The following is a 23064-nucleotide window of genomic DNA, read 5'->3' as shown; positions in this document are numbered from 1 at the left end:
GCTGACCACCATGGTAGGTTCCCCAATATTGAGGTGGTCAACAAAGGTCCGTGATGTGGAGACCTTCCAAAACAGCCCAGGAAGGAAAGGGCCTTTTGCTCCCAAGCCCAGCTGGAGACCAGCTTCTCCGGCAGCTCCTCCGGCTGGTGGAGCTGTTCACAGGACACCTGGGCAGCGGGAAGGAGCTTTTCAGTTCTGCTCGGAGCGCGGGTGGTGCCGTGCGGGCTGGGGAGACTGAAGGGTGGATGGAGGGAGCTGGTGCTCGGGCTGGAAGCAGATCCCCCTCACACTATATCGACTTGCGGAGCACAGCACAAGCCTTGGATGGAGCTGGGGGAAAGGCGGCTGGAAGCCTTCCTGGCTCGGAGACATGGGGCTGCATTGTCAGGAACAGTGTGTGGCACACAGGGGGAAACAGAGACATGCTTGAGGCTGGAGACAATTACAGTTGCAGGACTCCACCTGGTTCTGATCCCCAGCTCTAGGAGGGCAGTGGTGTCTAGTGGTTAGAGCAGGGGGTGCTGGGAGCCAGGACTCCTGGGTTCTCTTCCAGGCTCTGGGAGGGCAGTGGAGTCTAGTAGTTAGAGCAGGGGGGGCTGGGAGCTAGGACTCCGGTTCTCTTCCAGGCTCTGGGAGGGGAGTGGGCTCTAGTGGGTTGGAGGAGAGGGGGCTGGGATCCAGGACTCCTGGGTTCTATCCCTGGCCCTGGGAGGGGAATGGGGACTGGTGGGTCAGAGCAGAGGGGCTGGGACTCACTGCTACATAGGACTGGAAGGGATCTCCTGGATTGTGTCACCAAGTCCTCTGCTATCACCGGCCACCCCATCCTATCCACCCTTCAGAAACCTGCTGCGCTCCATCTTTGGCCTCGTCAGGGTATTGGTTCCCATGGGGAGGCTCTTCCAGACTTTGCCTCCTCTGGAGCCTTGTCCTCATTGCCAGCGCTGTCCTTCCGCCTCCAGGGCTCCCCCACCACCACAATGTGCTCAGAACGAGCTGCCACCCCCCAGCCCTTGGGTCAGGGTAATGGAGCTCAGCTCCCTGAGTCTCCTCTTGTGAGGCCGACGCTCCGGTGCCCCAGCAGCTCCCTGCACCTTGCCCAGCACAGGGGCCTCTTTGTCAGATGTGGACACCAGGACTCCTGGGTTCTTTCCCCAGCTCTGGGAGAGGAGTGGGGTCTAGTGGGTTAGAGCAGGGGGAGGCTGGAAGCCAGGACTCCTGGTTTCTCTCCTCAGCTCTGGGAGGGGAGTGGGATATAGTAGATTAGGACAGAGGGGGCTGGGAGCCAGGATTCCTGGGACTCCTTTGGAGGGGGAGCTATTTCAACCCCAAACTCCTGCAAGAGCTGCAGGAGCTTAGCCTGAGCAATGAGCTTAGCCCGAGAGCCGAGGCGGGAGAATGATGTAAAGGGGTGTCGGATAAAATCAGCCCGTTAACCACAAAGTTGCCAAATTTGAGTGTTTCAGTAACGGCCGCGTTTCTTGCCAATAACGGAGATCTTGATAACATGTGTCTCATTCCCCCAGCCCAAGAGCTGCCATTAAAACCCTGCAGCCCAATGACATTGGGAGGACACAGACAGAGAGTGGCAGGTAAGAGATCACCCCAGAATTGCCAACCCCAAACCAGGTGTCCGGCTCAGCAGAACTCACGAGTTTGGCTTTCAAACCGTGGGATTCTGTGAAAACAAGAAGATTTGGGGTTCTTCTGATTGGCATTCTGCTTTCAGAGCCTCTAGGGTTCACGGGGGCCACATTTGGAAGCTTTCTCCGCAGCCACAAGGGCTGGAAACGGACTTTCCCTTTATGAACGAAGGCTGGCGTCATCACGTATCCCCTTGACTCCAGGAGCTGGTGCTTTAAGGAAAACAAGAATTAGACTCATGACAAAATCATGAGAGTTGGCCAAGCTGTAACCCTCCGATAGAGCCCCATGCCCCAGAGCCAGCCAGTCTCTGCCCTAGGACAGGATGGGAGCCGGCGCGCCCTAGAGGGGAAAGGTCCCATGGTCCCATTCCCCAGCCCCCTAAGCCAGCCAGTCCCCTGCCCTCGGGGAGGATTGGAGCTGGCGCCCTTTAAAAGGCCCCATATCCCATTCCCCATCTCACCCCTGAGCCATCTTGACCCCAGGAGCTGTATGGGAGCCGGCACCCCCTAGAGGGGAACGTTCCTACATTTCTGGCTATTCTGACTCTTGGTCATTCTAGTTTTTTCAGCTGAACCCCTCAGTGAATTATTCGGGGCTCAGATGCCAGGATGTCCCCCGAGAAAGTCGCCCTCCTGCTTTTCACTGCGTCTTGGGCACTGCCTGCTGGAACCTCAGGGGTAAGTGGCTTCAATACAATATCCCTGCCCCGCCCCAGAGGTGGCTGCATTTCTGCGCCGAGTGAGCCTTCCCCGTGCAGTGACGCTTTGCAGCTGTTTCCCAACTGCCCCGCTCCAGAGGTGGCTGCATCTCACCCATCCCTCACCCACATCCTGAAGAACAGGGGAAGCTTTTCTGCAAGGAAAATGTCAAGTTATGGCGTCTAGTGGTTTGTGGGGAGGGAATCTGGGAGCCAGGACTCCTGGGTTCTCTCCCCAGCTCTGGGAGGGGAGTGGGGGCTGGGAGCCAGGACTCCTGGGTTCTATTCCAGTGGCACACCCTACACCTCATTTTCCAGCAATCTATGAGAAATAGGTAACCACTAGAGCAGACGTGGGCAAACTACGGCCTGTGGGAATGTCCTACCCGGCCCCTGAGCTCCCAGCCGGGGAGCCTAGTCCCCAGCCTGTGCCCCCTTCCCCACAGCCACGCTGCTGCATGGGCCACGCTCTGCCCCACTGCTCCTGCTGGGCAGTGTGGGGAGAGCAGCTGGCTCTGGCCAGGTGTTGCGGCTGCGAGCTCCTGCTGCTGGTAAGGGGGCAGGGAGCGGTGGGTCCTGGGGGGCTCTTGTTGTACCAATTATATTAGACCAGTAAAAACCAGCAGGATCTTATTAAAGAGGACAAGACAAAGATGCCACATTTATTATGATAACAATTTATGACTAATGACTAATATCTTAATTCTTATACACACACATTATACCTATTACCTATACACACACACACACATTCACATTATACCTAATACCTATACACACACACATACACACATTCACACACACACACACCTACATTCATCAGGTGTTCTGCAGCTGCTGCATAGTTACCAGTCCTGAAGATAGCTTGAGTTCATGGCTTGATTTTGCAGCTTGGGTTCTTAGCTTGTGGCAGCTAACTGGCCAGGAAAGCTGGGCACAAGGCTGAGCTGGATCTCTGTTGGGCAGGCACCGATGTTCTCCCATGTTGGCAGCAGAATGTTACCCAGAGTCTCTCATCTCACCCTTCTTTTTTATAGGGCTTGTCTACATCAGAAAGTTGCAGCGCTGGTGAGGGGGTTACAGCGCTGCAACTTAGGAAGTGTACACATCTGCAGGGCACCACCAGCGCTGCAACTCCCTGTTTGCAGCGCTGGCCGTACTCCCGTTTTGTCTCGGGTGTAGAGGATCCAGCGCTGGTGATCCAGCGCTGGTAATCCAATGTAGACACTTACCAGCGCTTTTCTTGACCTCCGTGGAAGGAGGAAGCCTCTGGTAATCAAGCTGGTCTCCTTTCCCGGTTTGCTCTCTCGGTCCCGGAGCCACCCAGCAAACCGCAGGGAAGGAGACCTGCTTGCTCGGGGTTCCGGGACCGAGAGAGCAAACTGGGAAAGGAGACCAGCTTCGCCGCGGTTTGCTCTCGCGTTCCCGGAGCCACCCAGCAAACCGCAGGGAAGGAGACCTGCTTGCTCGGGGTTCCGGGACCGAGAGAGCAAACCGGGAACGCCGCGGTTTGCTCTCGCGTTCCCGGAGCCACCCAGCAAACCGCAGGGAAGGAGACCTGCTTGCTCGGGGTTCCGGGACCGAGAGAGCAAACCGGGAACGCCGCGGTTTGCTCTCTCGGTCCCGGAGCCAGCCAGCAAACCGCAGGGAAGGAGACCTGCTTGCTCGGGGTTCCGGGACCGAGAGAGCAAACCGGGAAAGGAAACCAGCTTCGCCGCGGTTTGCTCTCTCGGTCCCGGAACCCCGAGCAAGCAGGTCTCCTTCCCTGCGGTTTGCTGGGTGGCTCCGGGAACGCGAGAGCAAACCGCGGCGTTCCCGGTTTGCTCTCTCGGTCCCGGAACCCCGAGCAAGCAGGTCTCCTTCCCTGCGGTTTGCTGGGTGGCTCCGGGACCGAGAGAGCAAACCGCGGCGTTCCCGGTTTGCTCTCTCGGTCCCGGAACCCCGAGCAAGCAGGTCTCCTTCCCTGCGGTTTGCTGGGTGGCTCCGGGAACGCGAGAGCAAACCGCAGCGAAGCTGGTCTCCTTTCCCGGTTTGCTCTCTCGTTCCCGGAACCCCGAGCAAGCAGGTCTCCTTCCCTGCGGTTTGCTGGGTGGCTCCGGGAACGCGAGAGCAAACCGCGGCGAAGCTGGTCTCCTTTCCCGGTTTGCTCTCTCGGGTCCCGGAACCCCGAGCAAGCAGGTCTCCTTCCCTGCGGTTTGCTGGGTGGCTCCGGGACCGAGAGAGCAAACCGCGGCGTTCCCGGTTTGCTCTCTCGGTCCTGGAACCCCGAGCAAGCAGGTCTCCTTCCCTGCGGTTTGCTGGCTGGCTCCGGGACCGAGAGAGCAAACCGCGGCGTTCCCGGTTTGCTCTCTCGGTCCCGGAACCCCGAGCAAGCAGGTCTCCTTCCCTGCGGTTTGCTGGCTGGCTCCGGGACCGAGAGAGCAAACCGCGGGGAAGCTGGTTTCCTTTCCCGGTTTGCTCTCTCGTCCCGGAACCCCCCTTGAAGCCGCCCACCAGCGCTGCAGTGTGGCCACATCTAACACCACTTGCAGCGCTGGTTGCTGTAAGTGTGGCCACTCTGCAGCGCTGGCCCTATACAGCTGTACTAATACAGCTGTAACAACCAGCGCTGCAAAATTTTAGATGTAGACATGGCCATAGGCTTTTCGTTTGGATTCAAAGTCTATAGGTCTTGCTGTGTCACGCTGCCTCTGGGTTTGGATTGATCACCCATCAATTGCAGGCGTGACTTTCAGCCTTGGACCTGGCTTTGATCTTCCTTCTGTTTTTCTGTTGTCCTTTTCTTTTTAGGGTGGATGCTTCTTACTTTGTTTAGGGCTGTTGTCTAGGTCTTCAGCTGTTGGTATTTGAACTTTATCTCATCAGGACAGGCTGGGGCTGGAGGTTGATTCCATCATTCATACATACCTCATTCATACATCTAAACTAAACTAACAAGATTACAGCAGGGTTTGCAAAAATGAAGGTTGGAGGAAGCTTTTACAAAATGGAGTGAGCGTTTTAAAATGGGGTTTGAATTACAATATGGAACAGAAGTTACAGTATAGGCAAGTGTAGTGAATGGTGAACAGAAGTTACATTAATAAAGTGAACAATTGAAAACAATTTCATTTATCAGTTCTACATTCTCAGGGGATGGAGAACAGGGAGGGTTGGGAGTGGGAGTTCCGGGGGGCTGACAGGGGGCAGGGGTGTGGAAAGGGGGCGAGGCAGTCGGGGAAGCAGGGGGGCTGGATAGGGGGCAGGGGTCCCGGGAGGGGGTGGTCAGGGAATGAGGAACAGAGGGTGGTTGGATAGGGGTGGAAGTCCCGGGGGGCTGACAGGGGGCAGGGGTGTGGAAAGGGGGCGAGGCAGTCAGGGGACAGGGAGCAGGGGGATTGGATAGGTGGTGGAGTCCTGGGGGTGTGGTTGGGGCAGGGAATCCAGAGAGGGGGCAGTCAGGGGATGAGGAGCAGAGGGCAGTTGAATAGGGGTGGGAGTCCTAGGGGGGCTGTCAGGGGGCAGGGGTGTGGATGGGGCAGGGCTGTCAGCGGACAGGGAGCAGGGGAGTTGGATGGGGGTGCAGTCCCAGGGGGGCTGTCAGGGGGCAGGGGTGTGGATGGGGGCGAGGCAGTCAGGGAATGGGGGGGTTGGATAGGGGGCAGAGTCCCGGGAGGGTTGTTAAAGGCAGGGGTCCAGGGGTGTGGAAAGGGGGCGAGGCAGTCGGGGGAGCAGGGGGGCTGGATAGGGGGCAGGGGTCCCGGGAGGGGGCGGTCAGGGAACGAGGAACAGAGGGTGGTTGGATAGGGGTGGAAGTCCCGGGGGGCTGACAGGGGGCAGGGTGTGGAAAGGGGGCGAGGCAGTCAGGGGACAGGGAGCAGGGGAGTTGGATGGGGGTGCAGTCCCAGGGGGGCTGTCAGGGGGCAGGGGTGTGGATGGGTGCGGGGCAGTCAGGGAACGGGGGGGTTGGATAGGGGGCAGAGTCCCGGGAGAGTTGTTAGGGGCAGGGGTCCCGGGAGGGGGTAGTCAGGGGATGAGGAGCAGAGGGCGGTTGGATGGGGGTGGGAGTCCTGGGGGGGCTGTCAGGAGGCTGTCAGGGGGCAGGGGTGTGGATGGGGTGGGGCAGTCGGGACAGGGAGCAGGGGGGCTGGATAGGGGGTGCAGTCCCAGGGGGGTGGTTAGGGGCAGGGGGTCCCAGGAGGGGGCAGTTTAGGGACAAGAAGCAGGGCAGGTTGGATGGGTTGGAGGTTCTGAGCGGGGCAGGACGTGGGAGGGGGCGGATAGGGGGTGAGGGCCAGGCTGTTTGGGGAGACACCATCTTCCTACCCGGCCCTCCAGACAGCTGCACACCCCGCTGTGGCCCTCGGCCAAAAACTTTGCCCACTCCTGCAACAGAGGGTCCCTCACGTTAGCTGAGATCAGTGTGTTGTCTTGGCATTCAAGTGCGAATGGGGGGGGGGCGGTCCGGGAGAGGGGGCCTGGCTGGAGGAGACGGGGCAGAGTGGAGGTGGGGGAGCATGGGGCCTGGCTGGGAGGGGGAGGGTGAAGGGGGGGAGGAATTGCTGGGTGGGACGAGGGGCCCAGCGGGAAGGGGGTGTGAAGGCTGGCTGAAGTGGGGAACCAGGGACCAGCCTGGGGAGGGGGGGGCAGGTGGAGTGGGGCACATGCCAGGCCCTGCACAGACCCTGACCGAGCTCGTGCCAGGCCCTGCACAGACCCTGATCGAGTTCATGCCAGGCTCTGCACAGACCCTGATCGAGCTCGTGCCAGGCCCTGCACAGACCCTGATCGAGTTCGTGCCAGGCTCTGCACAGACACACAAGCCAGATCTACACTTAAAATGTGGATTCCCCTTGTGCCATCACTTGGGGGGGAGGGTGAAAAACTCACACTCCTGAGCCCTGTCATTAAGCCAACCCACTCGCCAGTGTTGATGAAGCTCAGCTCTCGTCCCTGGCCCTCACGCCTGCCTCTCGGAGATGGGGAGTCAGTTGTGTCTCCCCTATGATGCTGCAGCGGTATTCATGGCCCCCATGAGAGATGGACCTGGGGCCAGATTCACCCTGTTGATTATGCTCATTCCCAAGGACCAGCCAGGCGCTGAGGTCCCTCGAACTGGTAGATCCCAGTCCCCTCCCAGAGCTGGGAATAGAACCCAGGAGTCCTGGCTCCTCCAATACCCTCCCTGCTCCACCCACTAGAGCTGGCCATTCCCATCGCAACCAGCCCCACCTTCTTCCCAGCGTGAGCGACCGGAATGAATTAGCTCTGCCTCAAATGACGTCGCCGTGCGCCTCGTCTCACACCTGACCATGAACCAAACCCTCTCCTAGGCCAGCCCCCCCGGGATCTGCGTGGGAGCAGGAAATCCCACACTCAATTTGGCCTCCTCCTCGGTGGATGACCTGTACAAAGGCTGCAAGTACGCCATGAGGCAACATCTCCCGTCCCTGATAAAAAAGGAGCTGACCAAGAACAAGAACTTCTGCCTGGCTTGGAACAAGGCCAAGAAGGAGTGGATGAGGAAGACAAATATGTACATCTTCCCCAACACAATGAAAGCTTTCTGCAGCGTCGCCGTGGTGGCCTATACCTTAAACAACCCACCTCTGTATAAGGATTTCAACACAGCCACCAGGACGGGCTGGACGGGACCCAACGCCTACGCAAGGTACCCCTTCAAGGCCTTGCATTTCCTGCTGACCCAGGCGCCCAAAGAGATATGGGGGATAAAGCCCAGTTGTGCCACCGTCTACAGAGGAACCAATGTAAACTTCTCCATCAGCCGCTTGTTTCGCTTCGGCCAGTTCACCTCCACCTCAAAGAGCTCGAAGAAGGCGACCAATTTCGGCCAAAAGACCTTCTTCATCCTGGTTTCGTGCATGGGGTATCGGCTTCGGGACCTGTCCCACTTCCCTGATGAACAAGAGGTGCTGGTGCCACCCTCCGAGATGTTCCGGGTCACCAGGATCCAGCGCACCTGGATGAGGGAGACTGTCCATGCCAAGTCGGTGGGGGTCTGCAGCAACCACAACTGTGCCTACACAAGGAAAGGTGAGGATGGGGAGGCAGGAGGGACGTAAGCTATGGGGTTCCAGCAGGGGGTTAAGAACACGCCACAGCACAGTGGGACACGGGGCCCTTCCCCGCTAGGGGCGCCGGCTCCAGTCCAGCCGCAGGGCAGGGGACGGGGTGTCTTGGGGTGACAAGGAAAATGAACTGCCTTTTTTCTATTTTCCAGGAGACCCCAATGTGAAGAAATGTCCTCCTCACCAAGGTACGAGGGGCTCACCCCTCAGCTGGGCAGGTTGTGCATGGGAGGGTAGTGACCGTAGTTGCAGGACTCCTGGGTTCTGTCCCCAGCTCTGGGAGGGGAGTGGGGTCTAGTGGGTTAGAGCAGGGGGACTGGGAGCCAGGACTCCTGCATTCTCTCCCAGCTCTGGGAGGGGAGGGGAGGGGAGGGGAGTGGAGTGGAGTGGGGTGGGGTGGGGTCTGGTGGGTTAGAGCAGGGGGGTCTGGGAGTCAGGACTCCTGGGTTCTGTCCCCAGCTTTGGGAGGGGAGTAGGGTGGGGTCTGGTGGGTTAGAGCAGGGGGGGCTGGGAGCCAGGACTCCTGGGTTCTGTCCCCAGCTCTGGGAGGGGAGCGGGGGCTAGTGGTTAGAGCAGGGGGAGGGGCTGGGAGTCAGGACTCCTGGGTTCTGTCCCTGGCTCTGAGAGGGGAGTGGGGTCTGGTGGGTTAGAGCAGGGGGCCTGGGAGCCAGGACTCCTGGGTTCTATCCCCAGTTTAGGCATATCGGTGTGCCCCAGTTACTCTCCATGCCAGGGGAAGAATAGAACTGACCCCGCTGTGCTGAGGGGTGTCTTGCTGGCTAACGTGGGGCATGTCTGTGTCTCCCTGCAGTGCTGCATTTGTGAGGCACCAGAGCGAGGAGGGGAGGCAGCCTTTGGCCGGGAGCTCCAGGGATCATCACGTGCATGGCCTTGTCTACCTAGGCAAGCAAAAATTCCCCCTGTGCTTTTCCGCTCTCACTAACGGGGAATCACTGTAGCAAAACACACCTGGCCCCCACCGCTCTCTTTACTCCCCTTTAAGCTTCTTCCCTGGCAGGTCTGCGCTTTCCCCGACAGCTGTACCACAGCCGGAGCTGGTCTCCCCCGGTGCGTTGCCCCGCCGTTCGGCCCTGTGCCCCGCTGGGGTTTTTCCCAGGGTGCACTGCAGGAGGGCAGGAAGGTAAATCAAGACGTAAGGGGGTTAACCTGCAGCCAGAGAGATGGAGGTTAGATAGGGTGACCAGACAGCAAATGTGAAAAATCGGGACGGAGGTGGGCGGTAATAGGAACCTATATAAGAAAAAGACCGAAAAATCACGACTGTCCCTATAAAAACAGACATCTGGTCACCCTAAGGTTAGATCATAGGAAACACTTTCTAACGCACGGGGGCTCTTAGCTTCCCAGGGCGGGCGTGGGCTCCCCGTCACTGGAGGTTTATAAGAACAGGTTGGCCAACCCCCCCATCAGGGCTGGGCTCGGGTTCCTTAGGGCCTGGTCTCTGCGCAGGGGACTGGGGGACATCCCGGGGTCCCTTCCAGCCCGGCACGTCCATGATTCTAAACCCACTGGACCAGAGGCAGATTAGGATTGATTGGGGCCTTGGTCGCAAAGAACATTGCCCCCCCTAATCCCTTAAGAGCCACCTGTGACCCAGGGAACCTGGGCCGCTGTGGGGAACCCCAGACCCTCCATCTGCCCTGGGCTGGTGGAGAGTCCAGGGCTCCCTGAGCAGGTCTTACCACGGCCCGGCTCTGGCTTCCGTCCTGGCCGGGGGGCGGGGGGGCGGGGACTTCGGGGAAAAGAGGAGGAACAGGGGGTGGGGCCACAGTTCCAGTGCTGATGCCCCCCCCCACACACACACACACGTCCCAGTGCTCCCAGGGACCCCAAATCGTCTGGGAACTCCTGCCCTGGACTTCTGGGAGTTGGGATCAAACTAAGCAACTGCCAGGATTCCTCTACTGACATCCTGTGATTTACCTGCTCCCCTCCCACCACCGTTGGGGCCTCGCCCCCTCCGATTGCTACCGGCCAATAGCCAGCCAGCTGGGCATTGGCAGAGCCACCATCCGGGCGGCTGTCATGGCCGTGCATACGCCTATGCAGAGTCGTAAAGCTGGGCACTGCAGAGCATTGCCAAACCTCCAGGATTGTCCGGGAGTCTCCAGGGAAGTAAAAGCTCCTCTTGAATGGAAGATTATCTCATGTGATGAAACCTCCAGGAATACGTCCAACCCAGACTGGCAACCCTAGCTGTGCAGACGAGGTTGCTCGTGGGTTTGCCCCGTTGAGGTTCTCCAGTTGTATGAGGGCCATTGCTGGGACCCTAACCCTAACCCTAACCCTAAGCTCATCAGCAGACAGGCCTGAGCCCTGCAAGCTCTGGGGTCATAGGTTCCCAGATTTCCAGGCCAGCAGGAACCGTTGGGGTCATCTGGTCTGACACCAGCCAGAGAACTTCTCCCAAACAAGGCCTAGGGCAGATCTTTTAGAAACCCCCCCCAATCTTCATCAGTGATGGAAGATCCACCACAGCCCTTGATTAATTGCGCTGATGGTCAGTTCCCCTCACGGTCAAAAAATTTACATCATCTTCCCAGTGTGAATTGGTCCAGCTTCAGTTTCCAGCCATGGGCTCACATTAGACCTTTCTTTGCTAGGTTGGAGATCCCATTATCAAATATTTGTTCCCCACACAGGTCCTTCTAGACTGGGATCAAGCCACCCCGGGAGCCTCTCTTTGCTAAGCTGAATAGATTGAGGTCCTGGAGGCAAGGTGTCTACGCCTTCAGTCACTCTCCTGGTTCTTCTCTGGCCACTCTTCTCAGTCACTCGCCTGGTTCTTCTATGGCTGAGCCAACTGATGCTTATTCTCTCTCCGTATCTGCCCCTACAATAAACACGCCCGCATTGCAATGTGTTTGGCTTTCTTCAGACCCTGCTGTGCTGCTGGGGGAGGAGAATTGGAGGTCACCATGTGTGATCCTTCATGGACAGGAGCCCGTCAGAGGTTCGCGGGCACGGTGCGGACGCCGTCGAGCGTACCAGCTGGGGTAGCGGGGCCAGGAAAGCCGCACTGGAAAGGGAGGTGCCGGGGTTTGTGACTGGGCCTAATGGCAAAGGGTGGATGCACTGCAGCCGCTAGCAATGGGCTCTGTTCACTTTATCCAGCTCTGCCGCGTTTACGCCGCAAGCTCTAGGCTTGGTCTGCTGCTACCCTGGGAGCCCAGGCCCTGTGGGGCTGCAGGTAGGGTGACCAGACAGCAAATGTGAAAAATCGGGACAAGGGGTGGTGGGTAATAGGAGCCTATATAAGAAAAAGACCCAAAAAATCAGGACTGACCCTATAAAATCGGGACATCTGGTCACCCTGCTGCAGGAGTATAAGGGTGTGATGAAATAAAAGGAAGAGGGTGACGGGCTGGCTGGCTCCGGGGGTGGGGAATGGAAGATGGGGCCTTTCCCCTCTAGGAGGCACTGGCCCCGATCCTGCCCCAGGCCAGAAGACAGGCTGGCTCAGGGGGTTGGGGAATGGGACACGGGGCCTTGCCCCTCTAGGGGGCGCTGGCTCCAATCCAGCCTCAGGATATAGGTGGGGCCCAGCCACTGGTACCATATAACCTGCTGCCCATGGAAGACAGGTGGCTCTGAGATGCCATGGCCCTGACGGGTACCGGGATCAAAGTTGTTTAAATCTGGAGCTTGGAAACAAGCAGCTCTGAGACGAGAAGGCACAAAGGAATTTGCTACACACCATCTCCACCTAGTGGCGAGTGAGGCAAGGAGCGGAGCCGTCTAGGAGCTGGGGGATGAGTAGAAATGAAGGGGTGACCTTCTCCAATGACCCCCGACACCGGCAGTGTCGGCAGCTCCAAAGGCCGGGTTCGATAGCCGGGGGTTCCTCTTAAGAGTACAGAACAAAACCCCTGGGAAATCTGGCAAAGTTGAACACCGGCCCTGGTATTTTGGCCTGTTGCCCTTTGCCTCAGTTTCCTACCTCGCAGGGACCCTTCCGCTGCACCCCAGTCGCCGTTTGTTGGCCAGAGTCCCAGCATCCAGGGGTGCATCCCGGCATCTTGCAGGGGGATATAAGAACATAAGAATTGCCCTGCTGGGTCAGAGCAAAGGTCCATCTAGCCAGTGTCCTGTCTGCTGACAGTGGCCAGTGCCAGGTGCCCCAGAGGGAATGAACAGACCAGGGAATCATCAAGTGATCCATCCCCTGTCACCCATTCCCAGCTTCCGGCAAACAGAGGCTAGAGACACCGTTTCTGCCCAGCCTGGCTAATAGCCATTGATGGACCCACCCTCCATGGACGTATCTAGTTCTTTTATGATTTTTCCTTGATGACTGTTGTCTCTAAATACATCAGAGGGATAAACCCCAGGAGAGGGAGGAGTTATTTCAGTTAAGTGCCCATGTGGCCACAAGAGCAAATGGAGAGAAACTGACCGGCAACAAGTTTAGGTCGAAATTAGACGAAGGTTTCTAAGCACCCGAGGAGTGAAGTTCTGGAACAGCCTCCCAAGGGGATCAGGGGGCGCAAAAAACCTACCTGGCTTCAAGATGGCATTTGATCAGTTTGTGGTGGGGACGGTATGAGGGGACTTGTAGCCGATCTGCGACTGCCAGATGCAATTATTCTTTCTTTCTTTGTTTGAATTTGTTTGGTTTTCTTCATTTTTCCCCCTCCGAAATAAATAAGTCGGTGAAATTGACAGAACGTTTCACACTCACCAAATCTCCATTTTTTTTCCCCGGGAAGAAAAGTTTGGCATGAAAACTTCTGCTCGGCTCTAGATCTAAACGCTGCTCCGGGACCCCGGCCTGCTGGGCAGAGAGAAACTCTGTGCTCCGGGCCAGCCGCTCGGCGTTTATAGCACCTCTGCCCAGCTAGCATGGTCAAATAGTGGCCACGCTGGAGGTGATTAGATCTGAGAGGTTCATTTCCCAAAATGATTAAATCCTGCCACTGTCGACAAAACCTGTGTTGCCTCTGCTGTCCTCTCGCCCCCACTCCTGCCCCATGTCCTGCTGCAGATGTGACGGTTAAAAAAATCCAACCCTTTGCAATGCGGGCGTTTATTGCACTAGCAGATACAGGGCTGCAGAATATGAGGGTGGAAAGGTCACAGGCACACAGCCTCATACACAAACACACAGGCACACACGGCCCTGATCCCCTCCAGCAGGGGGCAGCGCTGTTCACACACACACACACACACACACACACACACACACACACACACACACACGGCCCTGATCCCCTCCAGCAGGGGGCAGTGCTGTTCACACACACACACACACACACACACACACACACACACACACAGAGAGACACACACACGGCCCTGATCCCCTCCAGCAGGGGGCAGCGCTGTTCACACACACACACACACACACACACACACGGCCCTGATCCCCTCCAGCAGGGGGCAGCACTGTTCACACACACACACACACACACAGCCCTGATCCCCTCCAGCAGGGGGAAGCGCTGTTCACACACACACACACACACAGCCCTGATCCCATCCAGCAGGGGGAAGCGCTGTTCACACACACACACACACACACACACAGCCCTGATCCCCTCTAGCAGGGGGCAGTGCTGTTCACACACACATGCACGCACGCATGGCCCTGATCCCCTCCAGCTGGGGGCAGTGCTGTTCACACACACACACACACACATGCACGCAGCCCTGATCCCCTCCAGCAGGGGGAAGCGCTGTTCACACACACACACACACACGGCCCTGATCCCCTCTAGCAGGGGGCAGCACTGTTCTCACACACACACACACACACACACACACACACACACACACACACACACACACGGGTCCACAGAGCTCCTGGCTAAAAGCATCCCGGGGGTTGCTGCTTCCCCTCCTCGCTCTGATGTGGTGAGCACCTCACAAATACTGCACTGTGGGGAGACACAAGCGCATGCCACATTAGTCGTCCGCACGCGCCTCAGCCACAGACCCACCCCCAACCCCGCCATGGCACTTTGCCCAGCTGGATTGGTGCCGGTGCCCTCCAGCACAGCAGGGGAAACAGGCACAGAGGGGGGCAGAGAAGCCCCCAAACTCACCCAGGGAGTCAGTTGCAAAACAGGGAAAAGAATCCAGGTGCCCTGATTCTTAGACCACCAAACCCCCACCCTCCCAGACCCCCACTCCCCTCCCAGAGTCAGGGAGAGAACCCAGGAGTCCTATAAGTAATTGTCTCAAGCCCCACGCACGCTCCCTGTCCAGCCAAGGGATGAGTCTCCACCCTACCCCCATACCTCAGTGATCACGGCAGCTCGTTGTACTGTTTCCTTCTGGAAAACAGAAAACAGACAATTAATTTTCCCTGCCAGCCTCCGAGTCCCATGGCCTGGAGTGGGACTCAGCACCCACTAGAGGGGAAAGGCCCTGTGTCCTATTCCTCACCCCACTCCCGGGCCAGACCTGAGCTGTCACCCCCTAGGGGCTAGTTTTTATCTCCCTGGTGGCCTTCCATAGCTCGCACCCCTCCCTGCGTCCTCCCCTTCACCTTTCCCCAGGTAGGCACAGTTATGGTTGCTGCAGAGTCTCACCGACTTGGTGCGCACCGTCTTCTTCCTTGGCGTCTCCTTGACCCCGGTGACCCAGAACATCTTATAGGGCAGCACCACCATCTCCTCTTCCCCTGGGAAGCGGGACAGATTTCCCCACCGGGAACCCCTGGCACGAGACCAGCACGAAGAAGGTTGTGCACCTCTTCTTGGAGGTGAACGTGAACTGGCCGAAGCAGAACAAACCCTCAGTGGAGAACTTCACCTTGGTTCCTCGGTAGATGTTGGCACAACGGGGCTCCTTGGTTCCTAACTTCTTGGCCACCTGGGTCAGGAGGAAATGCAAGGACTTGAAGGCAAAGTAGGCATATGCCTGGGGCCTCTTCCATGCCGTTCTGGTCGCCACGTTGAATGATTCATAGAGTGGCAGCTCTTCCAAAGTGTAGGCTAAGACAGCAATGCTGTAGAGAGTCCTCAACATCTTGGGGTCCTCTCCCCACCTCTGGGAGGGCAGTGTGGTCTAGTGGGTTAGTGTAGGGGGGCTGGGAGCCAGGACTCCTGGGTTCTATCCCTGGCTCTGCTATCACTGGGTGACCTTGGGCAAATCTCCATGGTTCTGTGGAGATTGTTTCCTTTCCCACCCTGTCTATCAGACTGGTAGCTCTTCAGGACAGGGCCTGTGTTTGTGTTGTGCCTGGCACACCAGGGGCCTCGATAGCCCCCCTGGGATCTAGGCAGCCCCCAACACAATGGAGCGCCTGCTGGATGGGGCTTTCCGGTGCTTCTCCAACACAAACTATACCAGCAAGTGGCCAATATCTGACTTTTACAGATTGCTGGAAATTCAAGCACAGAAAGTTTCAGCTGCCTCTAGGGTGGGGCAGCTGGAGAACAGCAGCACATAACATCGCACAGGGATGGCTCGCCCAGAGCTGAGATGCAGCCACTTCTGGGGTGGGGCAGGGATATTGTATCGAAGCCACTTACCCCTGAGGTTCCAGTAGGCAGCGCCCAAGCCACAGTGAAAAGCAGGAGCGTGACTTTCTCAGGGGACATCCTTGCATCCATGCCCTGAATAATTCACGGAGGGGCTTCAGCTGAAAAACCCCCAAATGACCATATCAGACTAGCCAGCCATGTGGAACATTCCCCTCTAGGAGGTGCCGGCTCCCATCTGCCCCCAGGGCAGGGCACTGGCTGGCTCAGGGGGTAATGGGTCACGGGGCAAAGTAGGAGGGATAGTTCTTACCTTGCTCTCTGTCTGATTTCTCTCAATCACATCAGCCTGGTCAGTTTTATAAAGCCCAAAGCAGGCCCTGGGGAGGAGGAATCAGTTTCTAAGATCTTCCCTATCGGCCCCAAAGCACGGCCATTGCTGATTTGACCGGCCCACGGGACTGATTTTATCCGAGTCCCTCTAGTCACACATTTGCCCACCTCTGCCCGTTTGCTAAGTCGATTCCTCAATCAGCAGACGTAAGTGCGGAAAGTGGGGGCACAGGGGGTGCTGCAGCACCCCCAGGTTTTATGCGGGGCCACCGGCCCCACACCCGGGGATCTACTCCTCGGCTCGGGTCCCAGGGGCCAGCCACCGGCCACTGTCCCCGGCCGCTGGCCTTGCACACGGTCCCCCACTCCCAGGGCTCCACAGCCAGGGCTCTGCTTCTGGCCCCGCACGTGGGGTCCCAGCTGCCAGCCCGAGCCCTAGCCTCTGATTCTGGCCCCACATCCACCCCTCCAGCTGTGACCACACCTCAGCCCCCTTACCCGTGTCTGGGTGCCCCCCTCCCAGAGACACAGCCCAGGGGTAAAGGGGCTGGCTTCCAGCACCCCCACTACTAAAGACAGTCCAGGGCCACTGCCAGCAGATGTTTAGATCTTGAAGCAATTCAGGGTGTAAATAAGTCCCCGGACGAGGAGAACCCCCGAGCCCTGCCTCCCCCGCCGACGCCATTACTGCACCCCCATCTCTGCCTCTTAGCACCACAGCGGCTCACGTGGCAGGTCTGTCGTGTAAAGTCCCGCTCCTGCTAGGAGCAAGTGAGGAGCTGCAGCAGTGTTCCTTCAGATGAAGCGCGGCCTGGCACCGTGGGCTCCTGATCTGGGGCTGGAGCCCAAGGTGCCACCACCACACCCATAATTAATAACGTGCAGCGCCGAGCACAAGGCCAGGCCATGTCCTGCCAGGCAGGGGCTCGGAGAAGGCTCTCGGGGTCCTCAAGGACAAGCAACCCAGCGTGGGATCCCAGCCCAAAGAGCTGGTGTGATCCTGGGATGCACAAACAGGGGAATGGCGAGTAGGAGCCGAGAGGTTTATTTGCCCCCTGGATTTGGCCTTGGTGCGACCATGGCTGGGGTCCTGTGTCCAGTTCTGGTGCCCACCACTCGAGAAGGACGTGGATCGACTGGAGAGGGGGTCAGAGAAGAACCAAGATTAAAGGATTGGACAACCTGCCTTAGCATGAGAGACTCCTGGAGCTCGAGGGGTTTAGAGGAACAAAGAGAAGGCCACGGGGTGACTAGATCATGGTCTCCAAGTACCTCCGTGGGGAACAGACGTGTGATCGTTGGCTCCTCAGTCTAGCAGACAAAGGTCTAACATGATCCAGCGGCTGGAGACTGAAGCTAGCTCAGTTCAGACTGGAAATAAGGCAGAAATTCTCGACGGTGAGCGTAACAAACCACAGGAACAACGTAGGCTCCAGCCGGCTTCTCAGGAGTGTGCATCCAACCTAAGTTAGACCAACCTCTCTTATTGCTTCCTGCCATGCACAGGTCACCTCTCAAGCTCTCTGTCTTCTGGGGCATGGGGTCAACGCATGGCACGGAGGGGAAGAGATAAACTGGGCGTGCCACAAAGGGGTGCTTATCACCAGGGCCATTTCACCAGCTGCCCCAATAAGTTAATGTTTGTTTCCAACCCACAATGCGCACCCAGAAAGATGCCCACCTCTCGCCCCGGCCATGCAGGGGGCTCAAATCGCTCTGCTGATGTAAAGGACTCCATCCTCTCAGAACAGGACACGGGGGTTATTATCCCCGAATCACAGGTGGGTAAACTGAGGCACCAAGGACACAATTTCGTCCGAACGTCCTTTGGGGTTTTTTTTTTCTTGTCTATTCAATTTGTTTGTTTGCAATCTCAATCATTTTTTTAAATTATTTTCTCTTTAAGGAGAAGTTATTTTCACCCTTAACAAAGTTTTTTGCCTTGAACTTTCCTTAGATTTTTTTTTGGGGGGTGGGGTGGATCTATTCCATTTGTTTTGGTTGGTTGTGCCTGTGTGGGTTTGGTTGTGAGCTCAATCATGCTTTGATATTATTTTCTCCTTCCTTAATGGAAAAGTTATTTTCAACCTTAAGTGCGGGGGGAGGGGTGCCTTGAAATTTCCTCATTTTTGAGGAAACCTTTTGCTGAATTTTGATCTCAGCTATTTTTTTAACTTAGTGATACACATTCGCATCTTTCACTTCGCCTTAACATAGGTGTTTGTCGCCGAACTTCTAAATATTTGCCGAAGTGCACATTCTTCTGAAAATCTCTCTTCCGAAACACAAAGAGGGTCTGTCTTCATCGGCCCAAACACAACTGAACTGAAATCTAACCGGCAGCCACGTATCTGAAGGCGGCTGTTAACGAGATATTGAATTTCTTCGTCACGACCAAGTTTTCAGCTGAGAATTCCCCTTTTTCCTGTTAAAGTGAAGCGCTGGAGAGAAGCCTTTCCGCCTGGCAGCGAAGCTGGGTTTTATTCTCCGGTGCAAATAACATGAAAGAGAAAAAAGATCCGGCAGCAAAATCTCGAAAATCATTTGTTCAAAGTTCTTCAGCATCCCCAAGTCTGGGAGGGGGGAGGTCCCCATGCAGAGGGTTTGCAGAACGGAAACGCGCCCCCCGGCTGGGAGCAAAGAGGGAGTTTTAGTCCATGTGGCAAATCAAACTGAGGCAAAATGAGATTTTTAAACTTTGTTCTGTGTAATGCAGGGGGCACATTTTAAATCAGCTAAGAGAGAAAGGTGATAGCGCCCCCCGCCGAGCCCCCCGCCCCGCTCCCCGCCGAGCCCCCCGCCCCGCTCCCCGCAGCCCAGCACCCCCCACCGAGCCCCCCGCCCGCTCCCTGCTGAGCCCCCGCCCCGCTCCCCGCAGCCCCCCGCCCGCTCCCTGCAGCCCAGAGTCCCCTGCCGAGCCCCTGCCCCGCTCCCTGCAGCCCCCCACCCGCTCTCTGCCGAGCCCCTGCCCCGCTCCCTGCAGCCCGGCGCCCCATGCTGAGCCCCCCACCCACCCTGCAGCCCAGCACCCCCCGCCGAGCCCCTGCCCCGCTTCCTGCAGCCCGGCGCCCGCTCCCTGCTGAGCCCCCCGCCCCGCTCCCCGCAGCCCCCCGCCCGCTCCCTGCAGCCCAGAGTCCCCTGCCCCGCTCCCTGCAGCCCCCCACCCGCTCTCTGCCGAGCCCCTGCCCCGCTCCCTGCAGCCCGGCGCCCCATGCTGAGCCCCCCACCCACCCTGCAGCCCAGCACCCCCCGCCGAGCCCCTGCCCCGCTCCCTGCAGCCCGGCGCCCGCTCCCTGCTGAGCCCCCCGCCCCGCTCCCCGCAGCCCCCCGCCCGCTCCCTGCAGCCCAGAGTCCCCTGCCGAGCCCTTGCCCCGCTCCCTGCAGCCCAGAGTCCCCTGCCGAGCCCTTGCCCCGCTCCCTGCAGCCCCCCACCCGCTCTCTGCCGAGCCCCTGCCCCGCTCCCTGCAGCCCGGCGCCCCCTGCTGAGCCCCCCACCCACCCTGCAGCCCAGCACCCCCCGCCGAGCCCCTGCCCCGCTCCCCGCAGCCCCGCGCCCCCTGCCGAGCCCCCCGCCCGCCCCCTGCAGCACAGCGCCCCCTGCCGAGCCCCCGCCCGCCCCCTGCAGCACAGCGCCCCCTGCCAAGCCCCTCCGCCCGCCCCCTGCAGCACAGCGCCCCCTGCCGAGCCCCCACCCACCCCCTGCAGCCCAGTGCCCCCTGCTGAGCCCCTGCCTCCCCTGCCCAGCTCCCCGCAGCCCAGAGCCTCCTGCCGATCCCCCCGTCCAGCTCCCCGCAGCCCAGCACCCCCTGCCGAGCCCCGCACCCACTCCCTACAGCCCAGCGCCCCCTCTGAGCCCCCCACCCAGCTCTCTGCAGGGGCTCCCACGAGAATATAGTATTCTATGGTATTGCAACTTTTTTTTCATGGAAGGTGTCCCCGAAATGGCTTTGGCCCAGGCCCCTGAATCCTCTGGGTGGCCCTGGGTGAACCCGGCCGAGCCCGTCATGCACACGCTCTTGCTGAAGCGTTCGGGCCCGTCCTCCTGGGGCTCGTCCACCAGCTGGACGGCGGGCAGGTCGGGGGACAGCAGCAGGTTGGGGTGGTTGGTGGCCAGGTCCAGGGTGATGAGGGGCAGAGCTGTAAGGGGGTGAGGGGGGAGGTCTCTGCACCAGGGGAAGGGACCCCTGCCCCAGAGACACTTCCCCTATCCCAGAGCAGGAGGAGTGAACAACCCACAGCCCTGCCCCCTGATCCCAGAGACACGCCCTCTGTCCTGACCCCACCCACAGCCCCACCCGAATCCGAGACATGCCCCTCTGCCCTGACCCCGCCCACAGCCCCACTCTGATCCCACAGACACACCCTCTCTATCCAGACCCTGCCCACAGCCCTGCCCTGATCCCTTGGGAACAGCCGCATAGAATACTGCCCAGGAACAGCTTGCCCAGTGCTGAGACGCAACCAGCTCTGGGGTGGGGCACCTTGGGAACAGCCGCATTGAACGCTGCCCGGGAACAGCTTGTCCAGCGCTGAGATGCAGCCAGCTCTTGGGTGGAGCCTGCGGCAATGAACAGGAGGCAGCTGTGCAAGCGGCAGGCCGAACCCGGAGCACTCAAACCTCTTTGGGTAGTTCCCCTGTCCCCTTTGTCACTAGGATCCAGTGGGGGAACTGCTCACTCCATCAGCCCTGGGAATCCTGCCATCCATGTCCCCTCTAGAGACCCCCACACGCCGCTTCCAATCCCCCCCGCTCAATCTCCTTGCCCCAGGGCTAGCACTGGTCACCCTGCAGAGACTATGAAGCACCTGGGATCTCCTACCCTGTAGTCCAAGCACTTAAAGTAGCACGTATGAGTCAGGGTTAGATCCTGGGAGCCAGGACTCCTGAGTTCTCTTTCCAGCTCTGGGAGGGGAGTGGGCCCTAGTGAGTTAGAGCAGGGGCGGGGTTGGGAGCCAGGACTCCTGGGTTCCCTCTGCAGCTCTGCCACAAACAGCCTGCGACCTTACCGGGTCTCTTCATTTCTCTGACCGTGTTTCCCCACCTGCTTTTATCTGTTTAAACGAGGAGCTCTTTGGGGGCAGGGACTGTCTCTCACTGGGTCCATGCAGCACCCGGCCCAACAGGGTCCCCCGATCTCAGCCAGGGGGGTCAGGCAGCCCTCAGCATGGCAGGGCCCCGCACCCAGCCCACTGGGGCCCCAGTCTCAGGGGACGCCCAAAGCAACCCTCCAGACACCGCGCTTCCGGCTTTATTAAAATCATTTATCCAAAGTTTAAATGCCAAACGCATTACAATAAAAACCACAACCGCTTGGAGAAAAATATACAAACACACACACACACACAGAAGTATACGCGCACACACACATGCACACAGGTACACAGACACACAGGTACACGTGCACACAGAGGTATGCACGCACACACACAGAGGTACGCACACACAGGTACACACACACACAACTGGCTCCAATGAACAGGGACCCAGGCTAGGGACCAATTCCTGGGCTCAAACACTTCTCACGTGCCTGCAAACCAGGGGCTGCTCGTGTCTCTGGTGCGTGGGGCGGCTGAGCGGGATCAGGGTGCAGGAAGCCTTTTCCCAGGGCTCAGACTCCCCTGCCCTCCAGCCACAGTATTTTGGCTGTAAACTGCAGCACAGGATCCCGATTTACCCCCATCCCCCTAACCCCAGAGTCGCAGCTGTCCCGGCTCAATTCCCGTTCTTCCCCTCCCAGCATTTCGGCTGCAAAAAGCCCCCTTCCCCTCCCTCAACCCCCCCACGTTTTGGTGGCAAAGGCCCAAGTAGATCCCCGGGGGAGGGGGGACGCGAAAGCCGCCAGCGGGGCCAGTCGGGGACCTGGACGGGCGAGGGGAGGGGCTCGTTTCAGAGGTGGGCTTGCCCCTCTGCCACATTTCCAGATCGCCCAGGAGAGGACCGGGGATGCCGACCCCATTTCCCTGCCTCTCCCCAGCCCAACACAACTGCATCCATCCTACACCCCCAGCCTGCTCTGCCCCCTGCTGGCCCAGGGCCACCCAGAGGATTCAGGGGGCCTGGGGCACAGCAATTTCGGGGGCCTCTTCCATAAAAAAAAAACTTGCAATACTATACAATACTATATTCTCGTGAGAGCCTCTGCAGGGCCTGGGGCAAATTGCCCCACTTGCCACCCCCCAGGCAGCCCTGAATGCAGCAGACGAACACAACGGACCGGTCAAAACTACCCCTCCTCCACAGAAACCGTGGCTCTGGGGAAGGTGGCAACCGGGCAGTACAGCATGTATGCACACAGGCGCTGGCTTCCTCCTTTCCCCGGGGGTGTTCAACCCCCACTCGGCCCCAGGCTCCGCCCCCACTACATCCCTTCCCCCAACCCCCCACCCTGCGCCTGCCCCTCCCCCAACTACACCCCATCCCCACTCCTCCCCTTCCCCCACCAGAAGTTGATTGGCGGAGCCGTGGCAGGCACTGGAGAGGACGGGGGGAGCTGGCTGCCAGTGGGTGCTAAACACCCACTCATTTTTTTCCATGGGTGCTCCAAGGGTGCCTGGGTGTGCACGGATCGGGCAAGTCACCTGCTTCCAGGTGCCTGGGTTTGAGTGTCTGCTCCCTGGGTGAATCTGAGAAGACTGGAGATTAGACGACAATAGGCAGTGGAATTGAATAAAACAAGAAAATGAAAGAGATTGAGGATTAGATTAGACACGGATTGGGAATTAGATTAGGCACACCCTGGGGATTAGGAGAGTTGATTGGAAAACGGATTTCCCGTTCCTGGGAAAACATTGAGGGTTTTTTCACCCCAAAATTGCAAGATTTTTTTGCAAGCAAAAAAAGTTCAGTTTGGGTCAAAATGTTTCATTTTGG

The 23064-nt window shown here is 58.5% G+C and overlaps 1 protein-coding gene and 1 long non-coding RNA gene across 3 annotated transcripts; one reads left to right on the top strand and one right to left on the bottom strand.

Annotated features, from left to right (window-relative positions):
* Positions 1-1526: 1526 nt before the first annotated feature.
* LOC115651138 (NAD(P)(+)--arginine ADP-ribosyltransferase 2-like) lies at positions 1527-11668 on the top strand. Of its 2 annotated transcripts, none has more exons than XR_004000316.1 (6): positions 1527-1592; positions 2207-2324; positions 7657-8377; positions 8565-8600; positions 9224-9293; positions 11076-11668. XR_004000316.1 is itself a non-coding variant. In XM_030562062.1 (6 exons), exons 2-5 carry the CDS (start codon positions 2256-2258, stop codon positions 9235-9237), a joined length of 840 nt encoding a protein of 279 aa, XP_030417922.1. In that variant the 5' UTR covers positions 1527-1592; positions 2207-2255; the 3' UTR covers positions 9238-9254; positions 11076-11668. The 2 variants fall into 2 exon arrangements, 1 of the variants encoding a protein (XP_030417922.1); XM_030562062.1 differs by having other exon boundaries at positions 9224-9254.
* Positions 11669-18375: 6707 nt separating this feature from the next.
* Positions 18376-21591, bottom strand: LOC115651143. Its single transcript, XR_004000319.1, has 2 exons — positions 20108-21591; positions 18376-18823 (listed from the first exon to the last, which is right to left on the bottom strand). It is a non-coding gene; the product is annotated as an uncharacterized LOC115651143 (long non-coding RNA).
* Between the last annotated feature and the right edge of the window lie 1473 nt (positions 21592-23064).

This window comes from Gopherus evgoodei, chromosome 4 (assembly GCF_007399415.2).
Source record: "Gopherus evgoodei ecotype Sinaloan lineage chromosome 4, rGopEvg1_v1.p, whole genome shotgun sequence".
NCBI classification, from domain to species: domain Eukaryota; kingdom Metazoa; phylum Chordata; order Testudines; family Testudinidae; genus Gopherus; species Gopherus evgoodei.
Note: the sequence above shows the minus strand (reverse complement) of the source record. Positions and strands in the feature narration are given on the sequence as shown.

Excerpts from the sequence above, each read along its gene's own strand:
- LOC115651138 (XM_030562062.1), top strand. The coding sequence starts at position 2,256 with ATGTCCCCCGAGAAAGTCGCCCTCCTGCTTTTCACTGCGTCTTGGGCA. Across the intron at positions 2,325-7,656 it reads TGCCTGCTGGAACCTCAGGG|GCCAGCCCCCCCGGGATCTG; the intron begins GTAAGTGGCTTC and ends ACCCTCTCCTAG. Across the intron at positions 8,378-8,564 it reads CTGTGCCTACACAAGGAAAG|GAGACCCCAATGTGAAGAAA; the intron begins GTGAGGATGGGG and ends TCTATTTTCCAG.